The following is a 26,427-nucleotide window of genomic DNA, read 5'->3' on the forward strand; positions in this document are numbered from 1 at the left end:
AAAATGGCTGATTTCATAGACATATTATGCATTTTGAGACATTTCTTCCCATATCTGATTCTGAATGTGTGGAGATAACATTTTTGTTGTACAGCAATAAAATCAGTGCTCTATTGGCAGCATCTCATAGTTGCTTACATAAGAGCTATGGTGGCCTGGAAACCTTGAGTCTGGATAGAGGGATAAAGAAAGTTATATGTTAAGCTCCTGATTCAGTGATCATAGGTCAACAGTGACAAAAGGTTGCTGCCATCTAAATAGGTATTAGATGACCTCACAAATGTAAAAGGGATTTTTCAGTTGCTCAAGTGTTTGCATCATAGATAGTATCATATGACCTCAGCAGAGATGCCAGTTTTGGATGAAATCTTTGAAGCTGAACTGTGCTTGGTTGCAGAATTGAACTACTTGGGGCTGAAGAAGTGCTGCTGGGGCCGTGGGAGAAATTTGCAGTCCCCTTCCACTAAGAATACTATTTCTTTACATTCTAGCACTTTACATCCATGCCAAAAGGAAAATCCTTTCTATGCTTTTTAGACTGTATTCACTGATGTTTGCTCACTGTATTCTGGCCTTGTACGTATTGTACAAGGCAGATGTATGTAGGCTAATGTAGTTGGCATGTGATTGCTTGCTGGACTTGTTCCTGAAACTGAGGGAAAAAAGCTAGGGACATATCTGCAAAGTGACTTTATTTCATTTTCTCCTTCATTTATTTTGCAGGAGGTCGATCTATGTTATTTTCTTTGTTTTGACACGTATATCTTGGTCTCTTAACTTTCTGCATAAAACTTAGCTACTCACTGATCCATGGATATATTTCAAAAGGGGGAAAAGGTCAGTGAAGAAACTAATTATGAGACGGAGATGAAAGATACTTTTGGAAATAGGTTTCTGGTTTATTTAGATTTTGCTTCTGGTTCTAAACATAAAATCTTTGCAAACTTTTAACTCCTGCAACCTTGTTAGGTTTTGTTCCCAATCAATTGAATCTTTTGGCCAGCATGCCATTAAAAAGCCATTTTGTAGTTCCTAATTGTAGTAAAGAAAATACAGCAACCTATGTATGGAAGGCCTTGTCTGATTCTGAGATGGTCCTTTTTTATAATTAACTTAATTGGTCTAACAAAATACATTTTTATTCCCTACCAACGTTGCTGTGGTGTATTGTGAAGGTAATCACAGCTACAACAGTATTACTGCTGCTCTGAAAGTCACAGCTGAATATGTCAGTGGGAGTCAAAATAAAAGGTGTGATAGAAATCTTATGAATTATTATTAAGATACACAAGAGAGCTCTGCAGAGAGGAACTGGAACATCTTGGGAAATGGTCTGCAGTCAGCTAGCTAGGGAAGCTGGAGACAGAATGTTAATAGAAATGTTTTTCAAAATCACCATGACATCAACATTTATATCAAGTGCCTTGTGCTGGTTGTGTAACTGTGACTTTATGAGGTATGATGAGCAGCTGTGTAGTTGAGTGGGGCTGGACTGGTCTGGGCTGTGTTGGGGAAGGTGGAGTTGGTAGTGATGCCTGTAGCTTTTCAGTGGGAATCCTTGTTTTCAATGTCCTATAACTTTGTAATTGGTTAACTGAATTTTCCCATGCTTGTTTTATCTTTGACTTCACAGCTTTGGATTTCAGAAAATGTTAGAACAAGATTTTAGCAATACTTAATTGTGCGCAATGTGTTCCTTTTTTTGTATTAATTAATTATCAGAGTTTGCAAATGCTCAAAAGGCACCTAGGTGCTTGTGAAAGTATCTCAGTATTCCTATGCTGCATGTTATTCTGCTCCATGCTTTTTGGGAAGGGCTGTAATCAGCCTTGAATCTGAGGCAGAAGCTACCCTTTTGCCTAGGAGAAAATGGAGCCACATGAAGGAAAGCACCAGTTTGCCTTCTTGAAGTCATATGCAGTTCAAGTTAAAGACATAGTAGAAGAGGTTGAAAGGACACTGGACTGCAAAAACCCTCAGGTTACAAAATGCTGAAGTTAGGCTTGCTCATATGGCCGTTTTTCCAGTCCTCTTATAGCTGAGCCCATGATAAACACTTGAGATCCTTCCCAAGACTATAATTTATTTTAACCCGGGTTGCCTATGTAGAGTTACTTCAGATACATAAAAGAAAAAGTGTTGGCAGTATGAGTTCCAGTAGGATATTTTCTTCTGGAAAAGAAGAATCCAGAACTGAAGTCCCTTAGCAGGGAAGGATCTTGAGAGAGTAAATACCACGCCTCATCTAGCAATCGCTCTGGTATATGCTTGGCAACATTTTCCTCCATTTGCAGGAAGAGAAAGGGAAAAGTCCCAGTTCCAGCCTAAGCGAACTAAAACATAAGCACTTGTCATTGTGAAGTAAAGCCCATCTGGCAAAATTTCTTGGTTAGAAGGATTGTAGTTAAGAATAACAACATATAACGTCTTTATATAGTGAGCATCTTCTCAGAAACAGCATAAGCAATTCAGAAGTAGTTCAGGGACTAGAACAAGTGATGAATATTTCAGTACCTGTACCGGTGGAGATACCAGAAACATATTATATTGTATCCTTTTTCATCCTCTAAGCAATATATGCTCTAAGGCAGATTTCTTCTGAAGAGCCACAGAAGGAAAAGGATATAAAACACAGATGCTACTCTGTAGTAGCCTATTTTTAATATTTCATATTTTTAATGACATTTCAAAGGTCAGTTGTCTAGGGAACATGAGGAGAATTGTGCAAGATTTTGAGTGGTCTGAGAAAGCTCTGGTGTCTTTTCTGAAGAGCTTTGCTTTCATCCATCTGCTCAGCAAGGCAGACGTGATGTAAACACAGGCTTCATACACAGGAAACAAGCTGCATGTTTTCTTTTGCAAATTATGCTAAAATGTTTATGACTAGGTAGGGAAAACTCGATACAACTTTATTACCTTCATGTATTTATATATTAATATCTACTAGCAAAAGGCTAGCTTTTTTGAGTAATTTGAGTTGCTTGTAGCTACCCTCTGAGGCTGAAGAGTTGCTGTATTTTTGGATGAGGCAACTGTTAATCAGAGTCATTCTCATCCCGGTCTGATTCTTGTCCTTTCTCTGCATGCTTTCCGTATTGAAAGAGGCAGTTATTCCTTAAATTACATATTTTTACAAAAACTTACACTGAAATAGTAATTGGTCTTCAGGCAAAGCTGCTGCTTCTTTGAATTCAATTTCTCAACTGTAATTATTTTCATTAATTTGTCTATCACTTTCAGTCGTTTCTTCTCCTCTAGAAAGATATCAGAGGCTCCCTCTGGTGGCTACGTTAACTTAATTTGGCTCTTGATTTTTTTAAAAAAAGAAAATTTAAAAAGCAGAGTATCCTGTAAGACTGGAAGCACTAACCAAAAGAAACAGTAATAATAATAATAGTAATAATAATAATAATAATAATAATAATAATAATAATAATAATAATAATAACAACAACAACAACAACAACAACACATCTGTTGTATGGGAGCAGCAATGTAGATTCATACTGAAGAGGGAAAAGATAATTTCTTGCAGGGGTAGCTGAAGGATTTGCTGCACAACATGGGTTTTAATTTAACACATTTGTACAGTGTTGCTATTGAGCAATATACTCAGATAGGAACAGGACATGAGATCTACTGAGTGAAAACAAAGAGTCTCTTTTTTATTACCTAAAAAAATGAGACCTGCTATCTCACTTAACATAGGAAACTACTTTGACTTTTGATTAATTTTTTTTTAATAGAATCATAATGCATAAAGGTGTTTTGAAGTAATGGTGGGGTCTGTTGCATTTAAAAACCCATTGCTCAGTTCCCATGAGCTACTTTGTGTTTGTTTTTTCCCCAAGCTTTCCGAGTGTGCGTGAAATAATTGAGCAATGTGGTTCTGTTGTTAGAGATCTGTCTGGCAAGTAGTCTGGATGCAAGAAGTTAAAGCTCATGGAATTCATCTCATGAGTGAAGGGTGTGCACAGTCTGTCACTGATGCAGGGCTGACATCTCTTTCCAGTTGCCAAAGCAAGGACTGGTTTTAAGTGGTGCCCTTCCCATTTCTGCACACCTTATGCTGTCCAGTACATCCATTTTCTGTAGGTCATGAGCAAATACTCAGAAGGTTTCAGGTTGAAAGCTGCGCTCCCTGGTCTTCATGTTCTGCCTCTCCCCTTCCACTCTGAAAGCTTCCCTCAAACACAGCAGTCAGAATTTGCAGTAAAATCTCTTAAAGTAGCCCACTCGGTTAGGTATGTGGCAGATTTCCACTGGTTGGTGGCAATTTGAAAAAGCCTGATGTCAACAGCCTAAATAAAACCAAAATGAAGAGTTGATAATGAGTTATTACCGGATTTATATACAGGCCTGATTCTCATGAGGATTTCACAGTTTTGCTGAAGTCTGTAATGGTAGGTGAGACAGACAAAATACTTCAGAAGCTTACTCCCAAAGAGAAAATGTATTGCACAAAATCATTACTGAAAATAATATAACTCTTCATTGCTGTTATAAATCACACTAAAACAATTTCCTCCCAGTTCAGTTATGCCATATTTCAAAAGTAAGTGTAACAAGATGTGTTTTTGGTGTCAGATTAAGTTGTTCTTGTACTTCCTCCATACCATGTAGAACAGCTGATAAAGTCAAGACAGCATCTCTTGCCACCTAAGAGAAAGCTGAGTTGTTTCAAGCCGGAAACGCGTACAGAGGCTTTGAGGAGTAGCAATTTTCTCATTATTTCCATAGCATGCACTCATTTTACCTCAATCTTCATTTCCAATTAAGCTTCTGTATGTGGTGTACTGTATGCATAATTGTGTCTATGTCATAGCAAACATGCTGAGATTGAAGATGTGTAACAACATGTGTGTATATAGTTATTTTCACTAAGATAGCAGAGTTAATGAAATGTTGAACATGCAAGAGGAATTTAGCTTTTTTATTTCCCTCAGAGAATCAGGAGCAAGCAATAACATTGGCTGTTTTTTTTTCTGAGAAAGTTCCTTTTTAAACTAAGTTTAAGATGTTTAAGTTTAAACTTTCAATAGAAATTAATTAGCTAGGCAGGAAGAAGAATGAAGTCCCTGAAAGAATACTTCAGTCCTCGGGCTAGGTTGAAGCTAAATCCCAGAGTACGTTTGTGCATGTGGCGTGTAGGCTCTGTCCTTCATCACAGCTCTTTTCTGAGTGGCTTACTGGGTCAAGCCTAATCCTAGCATAGCAAAACATTCATGCTGCTCCCCCAAGAGATCACTTTGACATCAGTCCTTCTCGGCTGAGTTGTCTGTCCCGTGTTAAGACAGCTACTAAACATGAGGCTGGCATTTATCCCTTTACACTACTGTATATATGTCCTTTAGCCTTTCATTTAACCTTCACTTCAACCAAATGGTATAAGGTTATCATTCCTATAACCATGCCTAGTTTCAACATGATGCTGACAAGACACTACGTTTTATGAGAGCAGTAGGTCTAAAGGTGTGGAGGACATGCGCGCCTTCTGTGAAATATAGACATAGTGCTTAGCAGCATGATTTAAGCAATGATTGGGTAGATTAGGTTATGGTAGGGGGGGTTAGGTTATGGTTGGACTAGATGATCTTCTGGGACAATTCTGTCCAGGGTTAGGACTCTAGGTCAAGGTTTAAGGGTTTAGGCTGTCGCGGGCCAGTACTGGGGGCCTGCCGGCTGTCAGGATGTTTCCGCGACTTTCCCCCCCAGTGTGGAGAGGTTTGTGAACGAGACCGAGGGTCACACCTGGCGTTCGCCTCTCACAGAGGAACGGCCGCTGCGGGACCGTGTCTTAGAGGGTAGGTTAGAATACCCTCCCACCACGCTCACAAATTGTTACTTAGACCAATGTTTAGTTTACGAATCAATCGGTTTATTAAGGGTCAACACAAACTAAGAGATCAAGGTTCAGGAGAGGTTGTCTAGGTGTATATTGGAAAAGGAATTCAAAGGTACTACGGTCTTATTAAAGGTAGACTCTGAGGGAGAGGGGTAAAATCAATGGAGCGAAAGGGTAGGAGTTGAGCTGGGTAGGAAAGTTAGAGAGAGTGTGTGTGTCTGTGTGTCTGTGTCTGTGTCTGTGTGTGTGTGTGCACAGGCAGCCCCCCCCTTTCCGCTTACTCCGGGCAGCGGTCGCGGGGCAGCCCCCCCTTCCCTCTCGGCTCCTCCGGACAGCGAGGCTGGCGTTCCAGGCAGGTCCAGGTGCTGCAGCAGGGTCTCGTCCCGGTCAGGCAGAGAGCAGCGAGCAGCGGCCTGCGGATCTTGCCCTCTTTTATAGATCAGAAATCACTGTTCGTGAAAGTACCACTGTCCAAATTAGCCAATTAGCACTGGCCAGGTACATACTCTATCAGAGGCAGTTTTTAACCTAGTGTCCATTTTTCTGCCCATTACCGTAACCCTTATGCTGTTTTCTTGCTGTGGACTTACCTGGTAGAGCAAGGGGCCTGTTCCAGTCTGTCCTTGGCTAAATCAGCAAAAAGACGCCACTCTCGTTTTGCTGGCTTGGAAGGCATTTTGTTTAGTCTTGTGTGGGGGGAGAGAAGATGGTCTAAATTAAATGGTCTAGGGTTAAGGGTCTAGGGTAAAGGTCTGCTGTTACAGGTCTGTGATTAAGTGTTGAGGGTAAATGATCTAGCTGATGTGGTGGTGCTAGGTCATAGGCTTGACCTGATGATCTCAAAGGGTTTTTTCCAGTCTTTGCGATTCTGTGATTCTGTGATTCTGTATCAGTGGAGACTGCAATTTGCTGAACACTGGAAGGCAGGATCAAAAATCGGTGCAGTTATAAAAAGAAATGGCTGAGCCAAATATTTTGTAAAAACAAAGTAAGATTTGAAAAGAGAGACCCTGAATTAAATCAGGCAACCTATTATGTGCGTGGCTGGAGTCTATAGTGTAAGGAGGGAGCCAGACTCCTTCATTTATTTAAGTCTGCTTACTATATCATTCAGGGTAGCGAGGTGAACTAAGGAAGAAGCAGTTTCAGCCTAGAATTTTTATTCTGATCACTGGAGCCTAAAGTTATTAAAAGAACAAACACAATTATGACATCCTAGGGGACTGGCACACATATAAATCTGGGTATGCTGCCTGTTTCTCGCAAAGCATATGTACGGATCTGTGTAACACCTGCTTTTCATTTTAACTAGGTTTGCTGCAGCTGCTGCTCTGAAAAGAACCATTTAGCACTCTAGTGAAAGAGAAAGTGCAGAAATCCTCTGTATTAATATATATTAACAGAAGTAAGTTTTAAGTAAATTGCTTGTTTATGTGGCTAAAACTCTTAACCCTTGAATGGAACAAAGAACCGTCTCTTTGCTATCTCTAGACCTTTTCTAGCTCCCAGCTAATCAACTTACAATGCCACAAAAATGTAATAAAAGCATATTCTTCCTCTCCCTCTAGTTCTTAAAAATGATGGGAATCTATTTTTGTGACAGGTAGGGGTATTAATACTTTCTGAAGAACAGAAGCCCATAGTCTTTAGATTTAACCAGTAGATGTGATTTTCAGATTGGCTTTTATGAAAATATTTTGAGCGTCAGGTGATTCAGCATTACTTATTATCTGTGCACATGAATCCCATAACTCCCAGTCTTTCCACAGACTAGTACTGATGTGTATATATTACAGAAAGTATATTAGATTTCATCTGACCGTCTCAACTTCAGTGTTGTCAATGCAGAGTTCATTATGGAGTCAGGAGTTTTTAGAGGTGTCAGAAGGAAAAAACCAAAAACAAGCAGGCTCTTCTGGTGCCAAAGGATAGGCTGTTATCTCTTGGGAAGGCTCTGACAGCGTATTGCCAGCATCCAAAACTGTCCTGCCAGGCATCTTCCTGGCATTGATGCCCTGTCCTTGTTTCATGCACCTGTACATCCTCTTAGCCCTGCTGCCTTCTTGTCCCTCTCTAGCTCTCCATTTTAGCCTACTGAGAACCCTGTTGGGCTTCTTGTGTTCCCATATCCTTCTCTCATCTTCTAGCGGTATCACCAGCCAAACAGCTGTCAGTCTGCTTCCAGGCTAACAGATTTCTGCATGTCATTACATCCTATCTCTGTACCTTTGCCAAGTCACTCCTGTTCCTGCTCTGGTTCCTTCAGTTTCTCTTCTGTCCACAGTTTCCTCCCCTGCTACATAAGTTCACTGCCATATCCATAATGGAAAGAGTAGAGTTTTAAGATACTGTCTGTTATAGCCATAGATTAAGGGGGGGGGGGGGGGAGGGGAAGAGAATACCACATGATGATCAGGGCAATCAGGGACTTGGCTCTGTCACTTCAATAATCCACAAGATTTCAGATTTTTTTTTTAAGGTAGAGAGGTTAAAAGCCTGAGAGGTATGATATAAAATAAAGCATAGATGTGTTAAAGATTGTGTCAGACTAATCTGCTAATCTCCTGAGACAACAGCTAGTTTCGCAAATAAGGGCAACGCAGAAGATAGAGTCTAGCTTGACTTTAGTAAACTGCCACCCAGGAAGGCATATGTGAAGGTTTGGATTAATAGAAGAATAGTGAAATTGATAAGAAACTGGCTAGATGGGAAACAGATTGGCTTGAAAGGGGAAATACTGGGCCAGAGGGGAATTTACACAGTGATGATTTTTTGATGATGTCACAAAAATTGAGAGCTTGCCAGTGCAATTTGTCATTGACGTTTTTCTGGATTTTTTTTTAGGAGGTTAAGTATGATGGCTCTGTAGTGGCACTGGGTTTTAATTATAAATGTTTCTGTCTTGCTCACCAGCTCTTCTGTGACTTTGCTCCTTTAGCTGCTTGTTCTGCTGTTCCAAGCAGCCAGCCATCACTTTCCAGCATCTGGGAGGGAGGTCCTGGGGCAGGACTGCACCAGGGGCGTGAGCACAGCAGGATTTTTAGTGAAGAAGGGTAACAGGATTATCTGCTACTATATACTATCTGCTGCTCCTAACTAGCCATTAGGGGAGTTTTTACCCTGTATCAGGTAATTAAATTGAATGCAATTATGAGTCAAAAAGAATGGGAAAAAAATGTGCTCTGGCATCATCTTAACCTACTGCTGTTTTTTCCTGTCTTTTCAATATGGACAGGTTTACTCACAGGACAGAGCATTTTAAATTAATAATTAAAGTAACAAGTGTTTTGTTATCATGACAATGCTTCATTTTCTGTGCCCAATTGGATTCCTGCTTTCTTTCTATACAATTTTATGGGTTTGTCTCATTCTTGAAAAATAACAAGCCAACTTTGTTTCATTTTTCTTCAGTAAATCCGTTCTAAGGAAGGCAATAGCAAACTAAAACGTATGCTTAATGCTAACAGTACTAACAAAATGTAGGAACATAAAGTCTCTTCTCCATGTAGAAGGAAATCAGAACTTCTCTTTGGGTCCAGATGAGGACCAAAATCTATCAGGGTTGTTTTTTCCCACTTTCTTTGAAAAACCTTTACTTGATTGTTGTGTTGTCTGAAACAAATGTGAAAGGTGCAGGGGCTGTCCTCATGTGGAAAATATGTTATGGAAAATATGTTATGAAAAGTATGAACATAGTCTTCTTTTCCTTTACATCTTCTAGACCTGTTGGCAGATAGTGCTCCAACTTTACAAGGCTAACTAATTAAGAGCCAGCAAGCAAAACATACACAGGGGAAAAGGTGAATAAAAATGGATGGCTGCCATGAGGTCCCCATCTAAGAGGAAAGGTCACAGTTTCAAGGGTAGGTGCATATTGAGAAAAAACACGGTAGGGCATAAGAGCTGTCGGAGCACCCAGAAGCATCAGAGGATTTGTGATAAGGAATCAAGTGCGAAAGATTTAAACGGTGTCTGTCTGCTCTCCTGCTTTAAGTATGTACCAGATTTTTTAATCCCTTGTCTCTCTGCTTTCTCTAGTGTGCATTTTATTTAAAAGTTTAATATTATAATATTCACGCATTAATCCTGATTGTCCCTATATCCAACTCTGTGTGTTCCTGGGAAAGTATAAAATCAATTTCTATAGCCCATCTGAAAAGCAAAATTTGTTGGATTACCATACTGTTTTGTGCAATAAAAATACAGCATTATCTAGGGAAGTCTGTAGTTGATTAGAGCATAAATATCAAAGCCCCAACTCATACCTCTGAGTATATGAATCCTGCATCTTACAGAAACAAGGATCTCTGCTGAACAGTGTGACATTTCATTACTTTGGATTTGCTGTGATGAAAAATATTATATGCTATTGGCTTAGAAAAAATATTGCTATAATAACTAGCTCGTAATTCATTGTTTATGTTGGGGTTTTTTTGCGATGTTTCCTAAGGGATGCCTGTCTAGACTAAAAATGTTTAAACTAACTCGGTAATAGTAATTAATTTTTTCAAGAGTGTCAAAAATATGGGACAGATAAACAACAATACTTAGATACTGCTTTTTTAAAACACAGCAGGCCTGTAACATTCTTGAAATTATAGGAATATAGTTTTATTTTATCTGGCACTTTTTTATTGCTCGTTTTCTGTGTTGCTATTAATCCTGTTCAGTGACCTAAGGCTGGATTCCCAAATCTACAATATTGCAGCTCTAATGAAATCCTTGGACATATAATATACCCAGTGTTACAAGTGAGGATGAAAATACAAGTGGGATTTGTTTAAGTTCAAGTAATGAGCTCACTTATTCATTTGAATCAGTAAAAAAGAAAGCTTGGCATAAGTGATAAATTAATATTTTATATTTTTAATTTGTACATATTTCATTCCTTATGATGATTCTTATGGGTCACCAGTCAACAAACATATGTTGGCAAACTGGAGTCAGTTAAGACCTCAGCATGCAAGTGCAATTTCCTGTGAGGAAAGGATGAGGGAATTGGGATTGTTTCATTTGGAGGAGGCTGAAGGGAGACCTTATTGCTCTGTACAACTACTTGAAAGAGGTTGTAGGGAGGTGGGTGTTGGTCTCTTCTCCCAAGTGGATAATGATGAGACTGGAGGAATGGTCTGAAGTTGCACCAGGGAAGGTTTAGACTGGATATTAGGAAGAGTTTCTTTACTGAAAGAGTAGTCAGGTGCTGAACAGGCTGCCCAGGGAGGTGGTGGAGTCACCATCCCTGGACGTATTTAAAAGCTGTGTAGATGAGGCACTTCAGGACATGGGGAAGGGGTTGACAGTCGGACATGGTGATCTTAGAGGTCTTTCCAACTGCGACAATTCGTTTATGCTGTGATTCTGTAATGGCCTTGGCTAGAAACTAAATATCCAGTTTAAATGTTTAGGAATTGGGAGGAAGTTGTAGGATTTCTTGTGTCATCAGTGGCTTTTAGTCACCCTCAATCATACTCCAGGATAGCCAAGATAACTTTTGGTAATGAAAACATGGAAGAGCTGAGCTCTGCCAACAGAACCACCAACAGTTTACTTCCAGCCTTCTGTTTTTCACTTAAGTGATGGAAGGTTCAGAGGATCACCCAGTAGCATATGACATTTCATAGGGGTTCAGAGATTATGCAGCCAGACTTGTTGGATTACAAGAGGCTGGAAGCAACAAGTGCTTCTTGCATTAAAAGTGAAATGGCTTATTTACAAAGATGACAAAGCTATATTAATTCTGAGAAGTTACGATTAAAGGGACAGGCTGTGCTGTTTAAGATGTTAATTAGAAGGAACTCAATTCTCAAGAAGAAACAAATACATCTTTTTGGTTTGCTGTGGGTTTACGTAAGTGCTCCGCTGACTGTATTCTAAACCATCTTCCTTTGCCAGCAGTTTTAAGTGGCTTTTTCTCACGCATTAGCATAATGTCAAGGCAATAAAAGAATCCTCTATCAAGGTTCACATTCAGAATTAAAAATGGTCACCTTCATGGGTAGGAAATGCAATTTGCTCCCTGCTGTATGACACTGGTCAAGCACCAGTTGGGGAGGACTGTCATCCCTGAGTGTTGAATGGTAATTGGAGTAACTAATTGGAGGCGTGACCCCTGAAATAAAGATGCTGTTCTTACATCTGCAGTCATCTATTCAGAGCCCTTGCACCTGCCCTGCTGATACTGTGGCTTTTGCTCTGTTCTCCCTAGTGATGTTCCCAGGCAGAAGCAGCTACTGTGTGGCTCCTGGAAGACATCTTTTGTCTTCCATGTGCACTTTTTCCTGCTTACGGCTCCTTACATTGACCCCCCCTGTGCCTGCTCTGGAGGAAGCAGCAATCCCCAGGCTTTCCAGGGAGATGTCAGTTTGATTTAGCACAGAAATGCCCAGGGACTTGTCACGCCTGAACAGGGATGCTAAGGTTAAGCTGACCATCTCTCTTGGGAGCATCTCTGAGTGACTGCTCTTTCCCAAGCTTACATTGAGAAGAGGAGAGAGAGAGGTGGTGAGCATAGTGGTGGGCAAGATTTGGGAGCATGGAGGTCTTAGCAGGAGGGTGCATGGGCAGGTGGTGAGTCGGCTTGAGGTGGGTTGAGGTGAAGGAGGATGGAGAACACATGTGGAAAGTCAGGGTTGGTGTAGAAGAGGACATGAAATGGAAAGAGAAGAAAAATAGGGAATTGCAAATGAGGCAGCCTTTCAGTGTTTTGGATGATCAATTGCCTCTCTTGGAGCCTGTTGTCCTTTGTGCAGGGTTTGCTACTTCATTTTTTATTGCAGAATGATGGGTTTGATGCTTGTGAATTGCATTACACGCTGATTTTCTTATTTTGTGCTATGGCACTCTTGGGTTATATGAAGGAGAATGAAGTTTAATGGTCTTCTTGATTTTATAGATCAGCTTGTGGCTTAAGTGAAGTACCCACCCCTGGAGGTCTTATTTGCTGCTCTGTTTCACTTACGAAGTAATTTGAACTTCTCCCATTCTTCCAGTGGGTTATTCAGCTGCTCTGGATAAGGCTTAGCCAAGTGAGCAGGGATATCCAGCAGTGCTGGGAGTATGTTATGCAAGGATAGCGAGGAAGGTTGTGATTCACAACTTAAACAGGGCAGGGTTTTACAAAGCAGCTGAAACCTCAGGGAAGCCTAAGCTTTAGTGACCCTTAAGGGATTAAAGAGAGCTTGGACTTTAGCAGGTGTTTCACTAATGAAATCACAGGTTTATAATTCCATTTCACTTCCAAGGCCAGATGCCAATCAAGGCACATCCTTCCTTTTCTTGTTACAGAGGCATGGGGATAGTTCAATTAACATCATCAGCAGTGAGGAAGCAGAAACAGCCAAGGGCACAAGATGCTGTGCCTGTGTGCCTTTCACAGAAACAGGGCAGAAACTCTTAAAGGGATAAAAATTACTTCTCCTTTGTACAAGACAAGCAAGCCCCTGGCATGTTTGCACTTCTGGCCCTTCCACTTTAGTCCTAATATGGCTTTTCACTGAGAGCCGACCTAAGATAACCTGCTGCTGCAGTGTTTACAGACTCCATATAAAATGTACATGCAGGCAGTCTGGTCCTGCCATGAGCTGCAAAGCCTCTGCCTTCCTCCACCACCAGCTGAGACAGAAAGAACTTGCTGATTTAGTAAACCCAAATGCAGGTGCTGCCATTTTCCATCCTGATGAAGACAAATTATGAAAATACTCAATCTTAGATATTATTGCACATTGTACGTCACTTTTCCTTCACTGTTTGTGTAACAAACTGGAATTAGAGTGATGTCTCTGATCAAGAATGAATGCTGCTGTTTCAGAGCTCCCATGCATCAGCAGTTTGTCGCTGAAATGCTATATAGCAGTTTTAGAGGCAAAGAAGTCCATCAAATCCAGATTAGAAATCACCTTGCCAGCACTGTGAATTTACAAGGAGCTGTAAGGTATGGAGGTAAGGGAAGAGGGAAACATGGAAAACAGAAGCGGAAACTGAGAAGAGGATACAGAGAAACTGAAAATGGCAGGAAGAGCTGAGGGATTCCTCCTCCTGCCTTTTTCAAGCATATCTGAAGTTAATTTGAGGCTATCATGATTTATTTTCATCACAAATGTGTGATTTTCTGCTGACTTAGGGTATTTCAAGCTTTCGTTGGGAGGAGATGAATCATTATATGTTTGAGAACATAGAATTCTAGAAATACAGTCCATTCAAATTAATTAGAATGGTTCATTTGACACCCCAAAGAGTGTAAAGAATTACTTATTTTTCAGGCTCTGATTAATATGACATAATTTTTACCTGACTGACAATACCGAGTAGGTTAGGTGAAATAGAAGTTCAAATAAACTGCTTGTGTTTTACCCAGGTTAAGAGCATTGGTATTTTCTGATGACCTCCTGTTGGTCCAACAATAGAAATATAGTAAATACCGCAACCAAAATATATTCTGTATCGACTCCATGTTTTACTGGTGATGATGACCTTATGTACTTATTAACCTTATCAGAAGGTGTTATTGTTCATTAAATTTTACACAACATTCCTTAAAGATGTCATGATACAAAAGTCTACAACTTAGACTAAATATTAAGCTATTTTGATTACTGAAGTAGTCAGTTCTGGAAATAATTGTGTAGTCTCTACTTTAGGGATTTAAAGCCATACAACAGCATCCCATAAAGTTGTTTGTAGAGATGCTATGTCGATTATGATGATGGCTACTGACCTTACTAATTTTTTACAATATATGTAACATGAAAATTTAATGCTTTATTTGACAAATGTGTTGTATAGTTTTTGCTAGTAGGTGCTGATGGTTCCCCTTTCTCTCTTTGTAACCATCAGGAAGAGTCCAGTAGACAAAGAAGAAATTATTTTTTTTCCCCAAAGACCCATTGAAAAGTTTATAAAGAAACAGAATATATTGTGGTTCTGTGTTATTTTTTTGTCCTAGTTGCTTTACTTTTTCCTGCAGAATAACACCTTTCTATTATAACCAAAAGACTGGCTTTCCCATTTATGTAGCTTTTATTGTTCTTTTCAAATATGAGATGAGAAACCCTGGTGAAAACCAGAACAATTCCTGCCTTCTCTGGATTGTCATGGCCCCTTCAAAGCAGCTCTGTGCACTGGGACATCCAGAGCAGAGTGGTCAGCCTCAGTGCACCTGCCTTGCACAGGTCTTTGCCTCCTCCTCAGCCAAAGCACAGCAAGAGGTGGCATACTGCTGGCTTCATTGCTTTCTGCCTGGATCACGTACATCTTCACAAATAAGCTTTCCATACAAGTTGCTCCCACTGATTTTGGTAGGACTAAGGTTTAGGCTATGTCTACTGTTGATATCTATGGAGAAAAGAGGGGTCTGGAGTTTTCTTTGCTTTGCCTTTATGATCTTAGAATGAGAAGTTGCTCTATTGCATCTGTAATCCACCTAGCTGGCTATTCCCTGAGGCTTTTTCCTCCTTCCTTGCTTCAGGAACAAGCATTGGAAATGCTGCATGGAAGCAGTTATCCTGTGCTGATCCCATGTGTCATCTCGTATTCAGTAGCTGAAAAACAGCTGGCTACTGCCTTTGTAGAAACTAGAGGGTGCATCATTCAGTTTTTCCATTTGCATTCCAATTCCTTCTTGGAAATTCCCCTTGAGGATAGATTTATCTGCTCACAAACTGCACTCAAGAAAAACAACCTAAGAGACCAATTACTGCACAGTGATCCCTAGGAGGAATGAAAATCTTTGCTGGGGAAAGGTTACCAGAAAAGCAACAATAGGGTCACAGAATTAGGCTGCACCAAGGAAAGAAAAAATATTCTTCCCTTCTATGTTGGGTTTTGTGCTGATGGCCCCAAAATCTCTAACTTTGCATATATGACTTAATGAAAACTGAGAAATGAGGTTGACTTACTTTTTTTTTACCAGGCAAATTGTATGTGACCTCAGCACCTTTCTTTTTTCTGCTGTTGCAGAAGCACAGCAGTAGGCAGTTCCCTGATGCAGCTAGTAAGATAGGACACATATTTCAGGGAAGGTTATAACATTCTGTGTCTGACTGCAAATTCTGAGGTTACTGAAGTAATAAAGTTGAGCTAAATGTCATGTTATCCCTTGGTTTAAAGGAAAATAATTAAGATCTTCACCAACTTTATTGAAGAATGTGGGCTTGCTGCCTGAAGCATAAGAAGCTTCCGAGGGTGGAGGGAATGGTTTGGCCTCGGGAAATGGAGGTTTATTTTGAGAAGCCTGTCACTGTAACATCTTCCTTCTCCCTGACTGTTCTACGGCAGCACTTCGTGCTTGTCATGAAGGAAGTAGCTTAGGCTCTCTGATACTCTTCCTTTAAACTCGAAACATTAAAGCTACGATGCGACAAGTTTCAAATTTTCCACAGGTCCTTCCCACTGGCATTAATTGCCCCCTTGCTGTTCCTGCTGCAAAGCCATTTGCTCTTTTGGTGTGCAGCACTTATTCGGTGCTGCACTAAATCTTTGTTGCTCTGCAGTAAAAAAAAACACTTCTGTTTATGCAAATGACATAGAAATGAGTTTGATAAAGTGATAAATGGTTACATTTTATGATTGTAAGTGTTGGGGGTTTGTTTGCTATTTTACAGTTAATTTTGTGAAAGTAAAGGGCTTTACAAACTTTGGTGTCAGCAGTAACACAGCACTCCCATAACAGCATTTGAAGAATTTGGTAGGGCCACCAAGCCAACATGATAGGGGGATCACATACCTCCAAAAGAGACACATCCAGTGTCCCTTTTCTCTGTGGTAGAGCTTCCTCCCAGCTCATAATCTCCCTGTACTTAGCAGCTCATCTTCTGGTTTAGTTACTATGTCTTTGGATGGCAGTTAGTCTTCATGCCTTTTTATTTCCTCTTCTTCTCAGCTTCTGAAACATTATTATTATTCTTTCCAGTGACTGTACCAGACCTCCAAAATCCCATAGTTCCCAAGAGTAATTGCAGATACATTACTGTGCAATCCCCACAGGTAGGTTGGGTCAAGTGCTTTATTTTTCACAGGTCAGCTACTGCTGAGTGTGGTTGACTTTGCTTCCTCAGCAGCTGCATTACAAGGTGGGAGTATTTCTGTCACCTCAGTATTTCTGCTGTAGCTGCAGGTTGGTCCTCTCCCCAGCTCTGGAGTACCCAATACCCAAGTAGGTCATTAATGGATGATGTGAGACCCCCATGAAAATGAAATGTCAAATGGAAGAACCTAGAAAAAGCTCAACTACAGCTGTGTGAGGAGTAAATGAACATGCTTTGATTTTATCTTTGTCTGACATAGGATTTGATGATCTACATGCATGTGCTGATCCTGGAGCTCCTGAACATGGATACAAGACACCCAGTGCAGGTGTTTTCTTTGAAAGTGTGGTAGTCCGGTTTCATTGCCAAGAAGGATACAGGCTTAATGGTACTTCAAAAAAACTTTGCGTGAGACACTTTAATGGCTCCCTGAGCTGGAAACCAAGTGATAAACCTGTGTGCCTACAAGAAGGTAAGTCAGTTTTCTTAAAGCACTTCACCAGTGTCAGTTCTTCTCACTTGTCCATGTATCATGTTTGTGTGTCTCAGCACAAAACACAAAAGCCTAGCCATCTCACTGCATCTTATTTGATGCAAACTTTAGTTTCCCATCTCTCCCATCCATAATCCCCAATTGTCAGTTAAATGTATACTGTGAGATTTCTCCTTTTACCTAGTTACAAATTGATGCATAGAGAAAAAAACAACCTTCAGTATGAGTAAACTGTAACAATTTATTAAAGCTGTCCACTTAATATTCCTTTCTGTAATACGTGACTAGGAAACTATAAGGAATTTCTAATGCTTATAGCTGCTAGCTAGCTAGCTAGCTGCTGCTAGTCAGGAGTTTTAAACAATTATATTTTATGATGTGCTTGATTCAAGCCGGAAAAGAAATGTGCTTGGACTGCAGAAGTTTAAAGTCACAGTAGAAGTCTTCTTGGAGATAATTCAGACTATTATGGCACAAACCAATTTATTTTTATCATACTGGGTTTCTGAAATTGTCTTTGGTTTTAAATAATTAGGACATTAAATTACTTTATTCTAGGAGTTACGTAGAGGCAGGATTAATTTTAATATCATAAACGTAAATGCAAAAATGCATCCAAGTAACACAAAGAATTAATTTCACCAAGTATATTAAAGCTATAACTTGTTCTTTTAAAAAAAAAAAATGGCTCAATAGAGCTAGTAAAACCAACAGACATGAAAAGTGTTAGTTAAATCAAGTGTGTACATTTTAGTGTTGTGACCTCTACACTGAAGTTATTACCAATGTCTTGCTGTCTTCAAGATGGAGCAAGATAAATTCTGTATCAGGATGCCTTCCATTGTTTAAAATCAGATAAATATATGGGCTTCATTCAAAAGTAGTAAAAAACTTACGTGGCTCTTTTACACACACATAGGATCATGTATAACTCAGCATCTAAAAAAACTCTAAGTACTTGTTTATTCTGGTGGGTGGGCACAGAGTGAGAATCCTGTGCCAGAACAGGGATGCTTGAAGGGATGTGCAGGAGCAAGCCAGGCCAGGGAGGACCATGCTCAGGAGCTACGTGTGAAGGGAATGACCATAAACTGGATAAGTGGTGGATGATATTGGAGAGAATAGCCAGAGGCAGTTGGTAAGTAGTCCATGGTCTTTCAGGTAGCCACCCTGTTGGCAGGTAAGGCCATGGTGAAATAGGGACTCCTGAGCATGTGCAAGGCCATGGGCTACAGAGCTGTGAGGGACAGTCTTGTGCTGTCTCAGGGCACGCACTGAGATGGCAGCTGATGTGTAGAACACAAAGGCAACGAGGGCCTGTAGTACCTGCGTGTAATGATGGTGTGGGACAGCCTCAAAGGAACAACCCCTTGTCTTTAAAAATAATGTATCTATTAAACTCATGCCTGTGTATATTACAGCCATCTTTCATAAATGCCCGTCTCTCATCTCATGGTTATTTAGGAAAAAATACACGCAGAGTGACAGCAGCATATGTTGAAGTGTTCAAACTACCAGAAAAAGCTATGGTGCTTAGAGTATCTATTTTCTTAACCACTGCAGGTAGCTTCTAGGAATTTTGTTGTGCATCTTGGAAGTAGTACCTGTATCATCCACTGCAGTTGTTAAAATTAGCATTAACATCTTACTATATATTCAAACCTCTTCTCAGGCCTTTAATGAATATTCAGACTTTCCTTGGTCCAGTTTAAATCTGTGGAGGTTGTTTCTGATCACAATGCCATCAACAGCAGAGCTGCCACTGATGTCAGTGTGATCAACATTTGAGCCAGGTGTTTTTAAAAAAAAATACAGAAATTGGAAGATGAGAATGGGATGGGTGATGTGACAGCAGTTGCTTAAGACATAATTATTACTTTATAGCACAGAACACCTAAAAAGGACTGCAAGCCAAGGCTCTGATTAAGCAAAGCACTTAAGCTTGAGCATAACTGTAATTATGTGATTAGTCTTGTTAAAGTTCTGTGCTCAAAATTAGGCATACACAAAAAATGCTTTTCATTATTTGGAATGAAGAGTAGAACTCTGATTTAGGGTTTAGTGAAACAATTGCTTAAGTACTTTCCTGATTAACAGTATAATAATAACTCAGGTATTATTAAAACAATCCTAGAGTTTAGCAACAGGAGAAAAAAGTAAGATTACAGAATTTATTCTTTTTTCCACTGATTCAGAAGAAACACTAAGCAAAGATTCAGTGATGATCCATAAGACCTAAGCATTTGGTTAAGCACTTTTTAGGGTAAGAGTTTTGTGTGCTGGGAGCAGAGTCCTGAGAGAGGAGCATGATAAGGAGGTGGGTAGTGTAGGAATGTGGCACATCTAGAGAGCAGTAAAGGAGGAATTATAACAGGATTTGTAATTCTCATCTGTTAGACAAAAGCCCTTATTGCAGAAATCCTGTAATGATAGAAAGAAATTTGAAATTTGTAGCAATTACTGTAGAAGAAAGAAGTTGCTGTTTTAGCAGACATCATTAGCTATCACAGGGCAAAATGAAGTTCATGGTGCATTTCCCAATTTAAGGTAGGGGCTAATTGCCATGTTTGTTATTGTATACTATACATGCTTCTCCTCATAGTATATGTACATGTTAGATGAACAGTAAAAACACTCAATACTTCATTTTAAGTTAATCTCAGAAGTTTGGATTCAAAAAGGATGGTTACATACAACTGTATGTCTATATGTTATGTACATTTAATTGTTATTATGTGTTTACTAGAACAATCTCTAATCACAAACAAATACTATTTACCAAAGGAAGCAAAGCAGCCTGTTTCAGAATGTAGTTTATTTTAAAAGTAGTACATGGAGCTCTTCATCCAGTCAGTTTGATTTTATAGGTCTGTCAGTTCTCATTAAGAGGCAGGAGATTTCAAGTGTCAGTAAGAGAATGAAGCTGCATGACTGGGTGCCCAGTAAATGTCCTGTCAAAAATCTGTGTGCTTAGATTTATGTTCTCATGTTGATCTCCAGTGTTTTGTGACTGTAACTTCCATCAATTCTAATGCAGTTCTGCACATAAATACCAAAGCTCTAAGGTAGGAATTTTGTGTTTACTGTTTAAGAGCAATATGTCATGTTGTTCACACTTCAATCTAATCTTCTCCCACTGTGATAATGCGGCTGGTGAGACTGTTGCCCTGCTTGGAAAGAATGCTACCTCTTTCCTATGAGATTGAATCTAAATTTACATCGTACATGGGGATGGCAACCAAGCAAAGAGCTGTAACCTTCTCTCCCACCACTTCTGCAGGCAGACACCTTTGAGATGTCCTCAGTGCCTCATTCTCCCCTGACAGGGATAATAAGTCTGCCATAAAAGTACTGGACTGGTACCTAGTTTGGCTGCAGTTTTCCTGTATGATATTTAGCACTCATTTCTCTTTGCCTTTGTCTCTGATCTGTGAGATAATTGAAATATTTTTTATTTCTCCATCTTTTGTCTGTCTTGCCCTGTGTTTGGCAAACCTTAAGCCTCGTTCTGGGCTCTAGATGAGGTTTGTAACCTGTACTTAGCACAAGGCCATATATCTTAGGTGAAGTCTCTGTGCACTGTTGTAATACAAGCAAAGACAATAAAGAGCAATGAAATACTGTTTTTATCATCCACAGAACTATCCTACTAACACACTAGTATTTTTGCTAGTACACTAGCAAAAATATTGCTAGTACACTAGCAAAAATAATAAAAAAACGAATGTCAATCTTAAATGTTTACTTTGAAGAGCACAGAGTGTTGATGAGCTGTCCCTGCATTCAACCCATCCTTCAAGATATTCCTTTAATCCTTTCTCCCCGATCCTCTCTATTCCAGCTTGTCAGTGTTGTGGCTAGATGTAGTCAAGGCTAATTCAGAGACCACTCCACAGTGAGATACATAGGAGCACTGAACTTCTGCATTTGAGTTTACATACAGACTGGTAGACAAAGTGCCCCAGCAGAAGCCGGAGCACTGTTCTTCAATTACACATAATGTTACAGTGTTAGAAAGGTCCCTGACATGTTTTTTTCCAATGTCAAGTAGTAGTCCCCAAGGCATTCCTGCAAGCACTTTCTGGATTAGCATGGACCAGGGACAATTTTTGGAGGGTAAGAATTCACCTGCAATAGACACAAACCATGCCAATCCAGCTGGTACCCATTGGTGATGTGGCTATCTGCATAGTGTCCAGGTCATGTCTTCCTGCTGAGTTACCTTTATGGTCCAGGTGCTCTTGGGAGAAGGGAGGGTGGTCCTCCTTCCCCATCAGTTGAAAGAAACAGTTCTGAGAGATTATGCATGGTTTGCAAATGAATTAAAACACTGTAACTATAGTGTTGAACAAATTTTACTCTTCAGATTAATCTTCCTGTGATGGGGGCACACTTGGTTTGCTAAAGCCAAGAATATCTAATGTAAAAAGCTTCATGAAGGTCAGGTCAAGACGAGCTTTGGCACCTGGCAGGCGGTCAGACCTGCCATCTGCCCCCAGTCTTTGTGCCCCTGCAAGATAAGAAATGTGTTCCTAACTAGGGCATTATTTTGGCTGACTGGTTTTAATATTCACACAGTAGATTTAAGCAGATCATGTAAAACTGCCAGAAAGGAGTGTAAGTCATAAGCATTGCTGTTTGATGCTGGTTAAAGACCATAAAGTCCCTTAAATGGTTTAGCAGCTTTCAGAGATTTGCTGAAAAGTACTTAGAATAAAGCAGTTTATTTTTTAGGACAGGCCATTTTAAAATACAGTCACTTATTCTCAGCTTTTCCAAGTAGCATCTGTGCCATCTAATCCAGTTGTTTGTGGAGAGGCAGCTACTGCAATTTATGCCTGACCAAGTGCAAAGCAGTACAGAGGCAGCCAGTGGGAAAACATTTACTTGAAAGGCATCAGGAAACAGGGCTGTGACTCTGTGGTCCATTGGTCTTGTGTTTAGGCAGGGCTCGTAATAGGCCTGTTATCAAAGTCAGGCAGAATGTGGCAGGTAAGGGATGGTACAGGGAGCAACTTATCACTGTTCTCTGCCAATATCCAGCCAATTATAATGATCCAATCTATAGCTGTTACTTGGAATAATGAGAATGAAGTTGCTGTAATAGATCATTGTAACAAAATCAATTTCCCCCACATTCGAAGTGAAATCTCATGTTTTACTGCAGTGTATGTATATACACCTCTTCTATTTGTATAGCAACAGAAAGCTGTTATGACAAGAGAGTGAGCTGTTCATTGACATTATCTTCTGGCATCCATCTCTGACCTCCTCCTGCATGGCCATGGAGCAGGATCCCCATCTATCTCATCCTATCCTCTGGGATGCCCAGGGCAGCCTCCTGATGACAGCTTTCAAGACTTAGTGTCAGGCATATCTTAAGTGGCATCCTCTGCTGTCTCCTCTGCTGATAAACTTGCCAGAGAGAGAGAGAAAAAAAAAGAAAAAAGTCCAGTCTTACAAGGTGATATATGCATCCTCAATCCAGTGCATTTTACAGCTTTCTGCCAGGGTATGCATCCTACCAGACCTGGGCATTTATAAATGAATAAATTCTAATAAAAGGTCTTGCTTCAGGTTCTCTGACTGCCTGGCAGATGGGCAGCCCTTCCTGTGCCAGGCAGCAGGGGGTACCTGCAGCAGCAGCCAAGGAGCTAAATGTAACAAGAGAAATGGGAGAGTATTTTACTAATAGTATATCCAGGCCCTGTGCTAAAAGTTAGCTAATTACAATGCATTTCAGAAAATTTCTCTTTAATAGGAAGGTACAAAGGAGAGTATGTTTTAACTGAGCAAGCAACACTCTTCCACTTCATATTAGTAAAATCTAGTGATAGAGTCTCAGAATAATAAATCCCCTAGCTTGCCTAAATAAGTACATTATGAAACACATTAGCTTTTAGTAGTTCGCATGTGCTATGCTAAATGACATTTTATCTTGATTCTAGTTTCTAAGCAAACAAGCAAGCTGTTGTTATCACTTTACTTTGTGCATGCTCACAATTAATTGCTAAATACAAATTTAGATTTGTCTCTTTCTCTTTAATGAGAATTACCCTTAAGAATGGCAGAAACTCAAGCGACTTCTGAAACGTATTTTTATTTAAAAATATTGCATTCCTAAATTAAGATAATTGTCTCTTGTGGAAATGCTGGGGAAAAAACAGCATAAAACAGGCTTATAATATTTTACTGTTTCGCTTTTATCTGAAATACTTTGTGGCTTTTGATGCCTAGAAACATTTATCACTGTCATGGATTGCCTGCTGACAGCCAAACAGACAATTTTTATTATATTTTCCCAATATTTAATATTTTCCTTTCTTCTATTTAATCTTACTTTGCATTTGTGAAGAGGATGAACTTCGAGTCATCACTTGGACTATTCCTTCATATGCTCTTGGCTTGTCTCTTAACTATTCAGTATTAGCAAAGGGCTTTTTACCCTGCCTCACCCTTTCCTTCCACTCTCCACAACATCATCTTTTTAGTTTAATTTGCTATTTTGTTGTCTTTTGAACTGGTATATATAGTGAGATATAAGACTGTATACATGTATCACAGACAGGTAATGGAGCCCATGCCTGTGCACCACTAGAGGTTTGCAGTCATTTCCCAGGTTGAGGGAAACACTTGAGGTACTGCTCAGGGCCTTAAAAATCCCACTCTCTAAAGGCATATGAGTTCAGGCACATAAACTTAATCTGATTTAAACAGAGGCGATGAAATTAAAGTGAAGACATTCTCATAATGAACTCTGTGGAATGGAGCTGGGTAAACCCTTGTAAATGCACCTTATTTTCATGTCTCTTTGCTGAAATTGCAGTTTTTCTGTGTTCCTCATGCCATATCTATATTTTATCTTTTCTTTTTCTGTGTCCTTAGTGCTGTCAAAGAGTCTGCATTCGCATGGATGGGACTTTGGGATAATCAGACTGTGCAGTGTAATTTGCAGTCTTGATGAATGGAAGAACAAAATTAAAAACAGTCTTCCTAAACACTCTTAATTCTGTTTGTTTAAAAAAGTCTGGGGGAATGATTCATTATTGTAGCACGGCAGCTTCTATTTTAGTGCTATGGACTTTGTACCTGATGGTTAGCTAGGGAAAGGACATATTTACTGAAATGCATGTATTTTCCAAACTGTTTAAGCAAAGCACTTAATACTAACTGAAAACTTTTGCTTAAGAGCTTGATTATTGAACAGTTAGCCATGTTTTTTTAATGAAGTTACTATTTTTTTTTCATGAAGTCGCAGATTGCCTTGTTCCACATGTTGAAGATGCAGAGATTCATAACAAGACATACAGGACTGGCGATAAATTAATAATCAGCTGTCATGAAGGATTCCAGATCCGATACCCTGACTTAGACAACATGGTTTCAGTATGTCAAGACGATGGAACATGGGATAATCTGCCCATTTGTCAAGGTTTAGTACACCAGCATATCCTGTTTTATAGTTCATGCACCTTGTGATAGTTTGCCAATATTTTTTTTTATATTTGTAAGGATGTCAGTGATCTCAATAGCCCCACTGTACAGTATTTTAATAGTGTTGCTGCTAAGATATTTTGATTTCTCTTCCCCAGTGCTCACTGCAGTGACACTTTATGAACATATCCATACTTAAAATGCTACTTGAAATACTGCTTTTTGTTTCCTAGTGTAAAATCTGACACAGATACATTGGATTTTTTAAAAAATCAGGATTAAATCAGTCAAAAGTTCAGGGAACGATCTGATGGGCAGCTAACATTTTTGCACCAATTAATTTCTGGAAAGATTTAAGCTTCTGAATGCAATTTGGCTTTCTTTGCCTTGTGCAGTGGGCAAGGGTAGAGGAGAGAAGCCAGAACATGATGCTTTATCAAAGTTTTCAGCAGAATTTTTTATCAGGTTCACAGTCCATTAAACCCATAGGTATTGACTGAAAAGTCAGGGTGTGCACAGGAATGATTTTTTGCCCAAAAAGCCATTAACTGTAGAATTAGCAGTACTAGTAGCTTGGGATACCATCTTAGACTGCGAGAGAGAGCTGTGGGTAAGCCAGCTTTAGTGAATGAGAATTTAATAATCCTGGGCTGCTATTGCCTTTGCGTTTCTAACATGCGTGTTTAAACACCGTTGACTTTGCAGATGTAAGTACTGCTGACTTCACAGATGACACCAAGTTGGGGGAGAGTGTTGATCTGCTGGAGGGTAGGAAGAAGCTGCAGAGGAACCTAGACAGGCTGGGTCGGTGGGCCGGGGCCAATGGCATGAAATTCAACAAGACCAAGTGCAGGGTCCTGCACTTTGGCCACAATAACCCCAGGCAGCGCTGCAGACTGGGGGAAGAGCGGCTGGAGAGCAACCTGGCAGAGAAGGACCTGGGAGTGCTGGCTGACAACCAGCTGAACATGAGCCAGCAGTGTGCCCAGGTGGCCTGGAAGGCCAATGGCATCCTGGCTTGTATCACGAATAGTGTGGCCAGCAGGAGCAGGGATGTGATTCTCTCCCTGTACTCAGCACTGGTGAGGCCTCACCCTGAATATTGTGTCCAGTTCTGGGCCCCTCACTTCAAGAAGGATATTGAGGTGCTGGAGCAGGTCCAGGAGAGCAACAAGGCTGGTGAAGGGACTAGAGGGACAGTCTTACAGGGAGAGGTTGAGGGAGCTGGGGTTGTTTAGCCTGGAGAAGAGGAGACTCAGGAGGGACCTTCTCACTCTCTACAACTACCTGAAGGGAGGTTGTAGTCAGGTGGGGGTCGGGCTCTTCTCCCAGGCAACTAGCAACAAGACAAGAGGGCATGGCCTGAAGCTGTGCCAGGGGAGGTCTAGGTTGGATATTAGGAAGCACTTCCTCATGGAAAGGGTGATTAGACATTGGAATGGATTGCCAAGGAAAGTGGTGGAGTCACCATCCCTGGATGTGTTCAAGGAAAGGCTGGATGTGGCACTTAATGCTACAGTCTAGCCGATGTGGTGGTGTCATAGGCTGGACTTGATGACCTTGGAGGTCTTTTCCAGCCTCAATAATTCTGTGATTCTGTGACTTGATTTTAACCATTTCACATCTTGGTAACA

At 40.2% G+C, this 26,427-nt stretch overlaps 1 protein-coding gene across 2 annotated transcripts in view; it reads left to right on the plus strand.

Annotated features, from left to right (window-relative positions):
• Positions 1-9,591: 9,591 nt before the first annotated feature.
• SUSD4 (sushi domain containing 4) overlaps positions 9,592-26,427 on the plus strand; it is a 39,023-nt gene continuing 22,187 nt past the window's right edge. The window contains exons 1-3 of one of the 2 annotated variants that reach the window (XM_051613831.1): positions 9,592-9,708; positions 17,126-17,338; positions 24,612-24,791. In XM_051613831.1, the coding sequence (XP_051469791.1) occupies positions 9,660-9,708; positions 17,126-17,338; positions 24,612-24,791 (442 nt within the window). In that variant the 5' untranslated portion in view covers positions 9,592-9,659. The remainder of the gene's footprint in view (positions 9,709-17,125; positions 17,339-24,611; positions 24,792-26,427) is intronic. The other variant, XM_051613832.1, reaches the window with a different exon arrangement.

This window comes from Apus apus, chromosome 3 (assembly GCF_020740795.1).
Source record: "Apus apus isolate bApuApu2 chromosome 3, bApuApu2.pri.cur, whole genome shotgun sequence".
NCBI classification, from domain to species: domain Eukaryota; kingdom Metazoa; phylum Chordata; class Aves; order Apodiformes; family Apodidae; genus Apus; species Apus apus.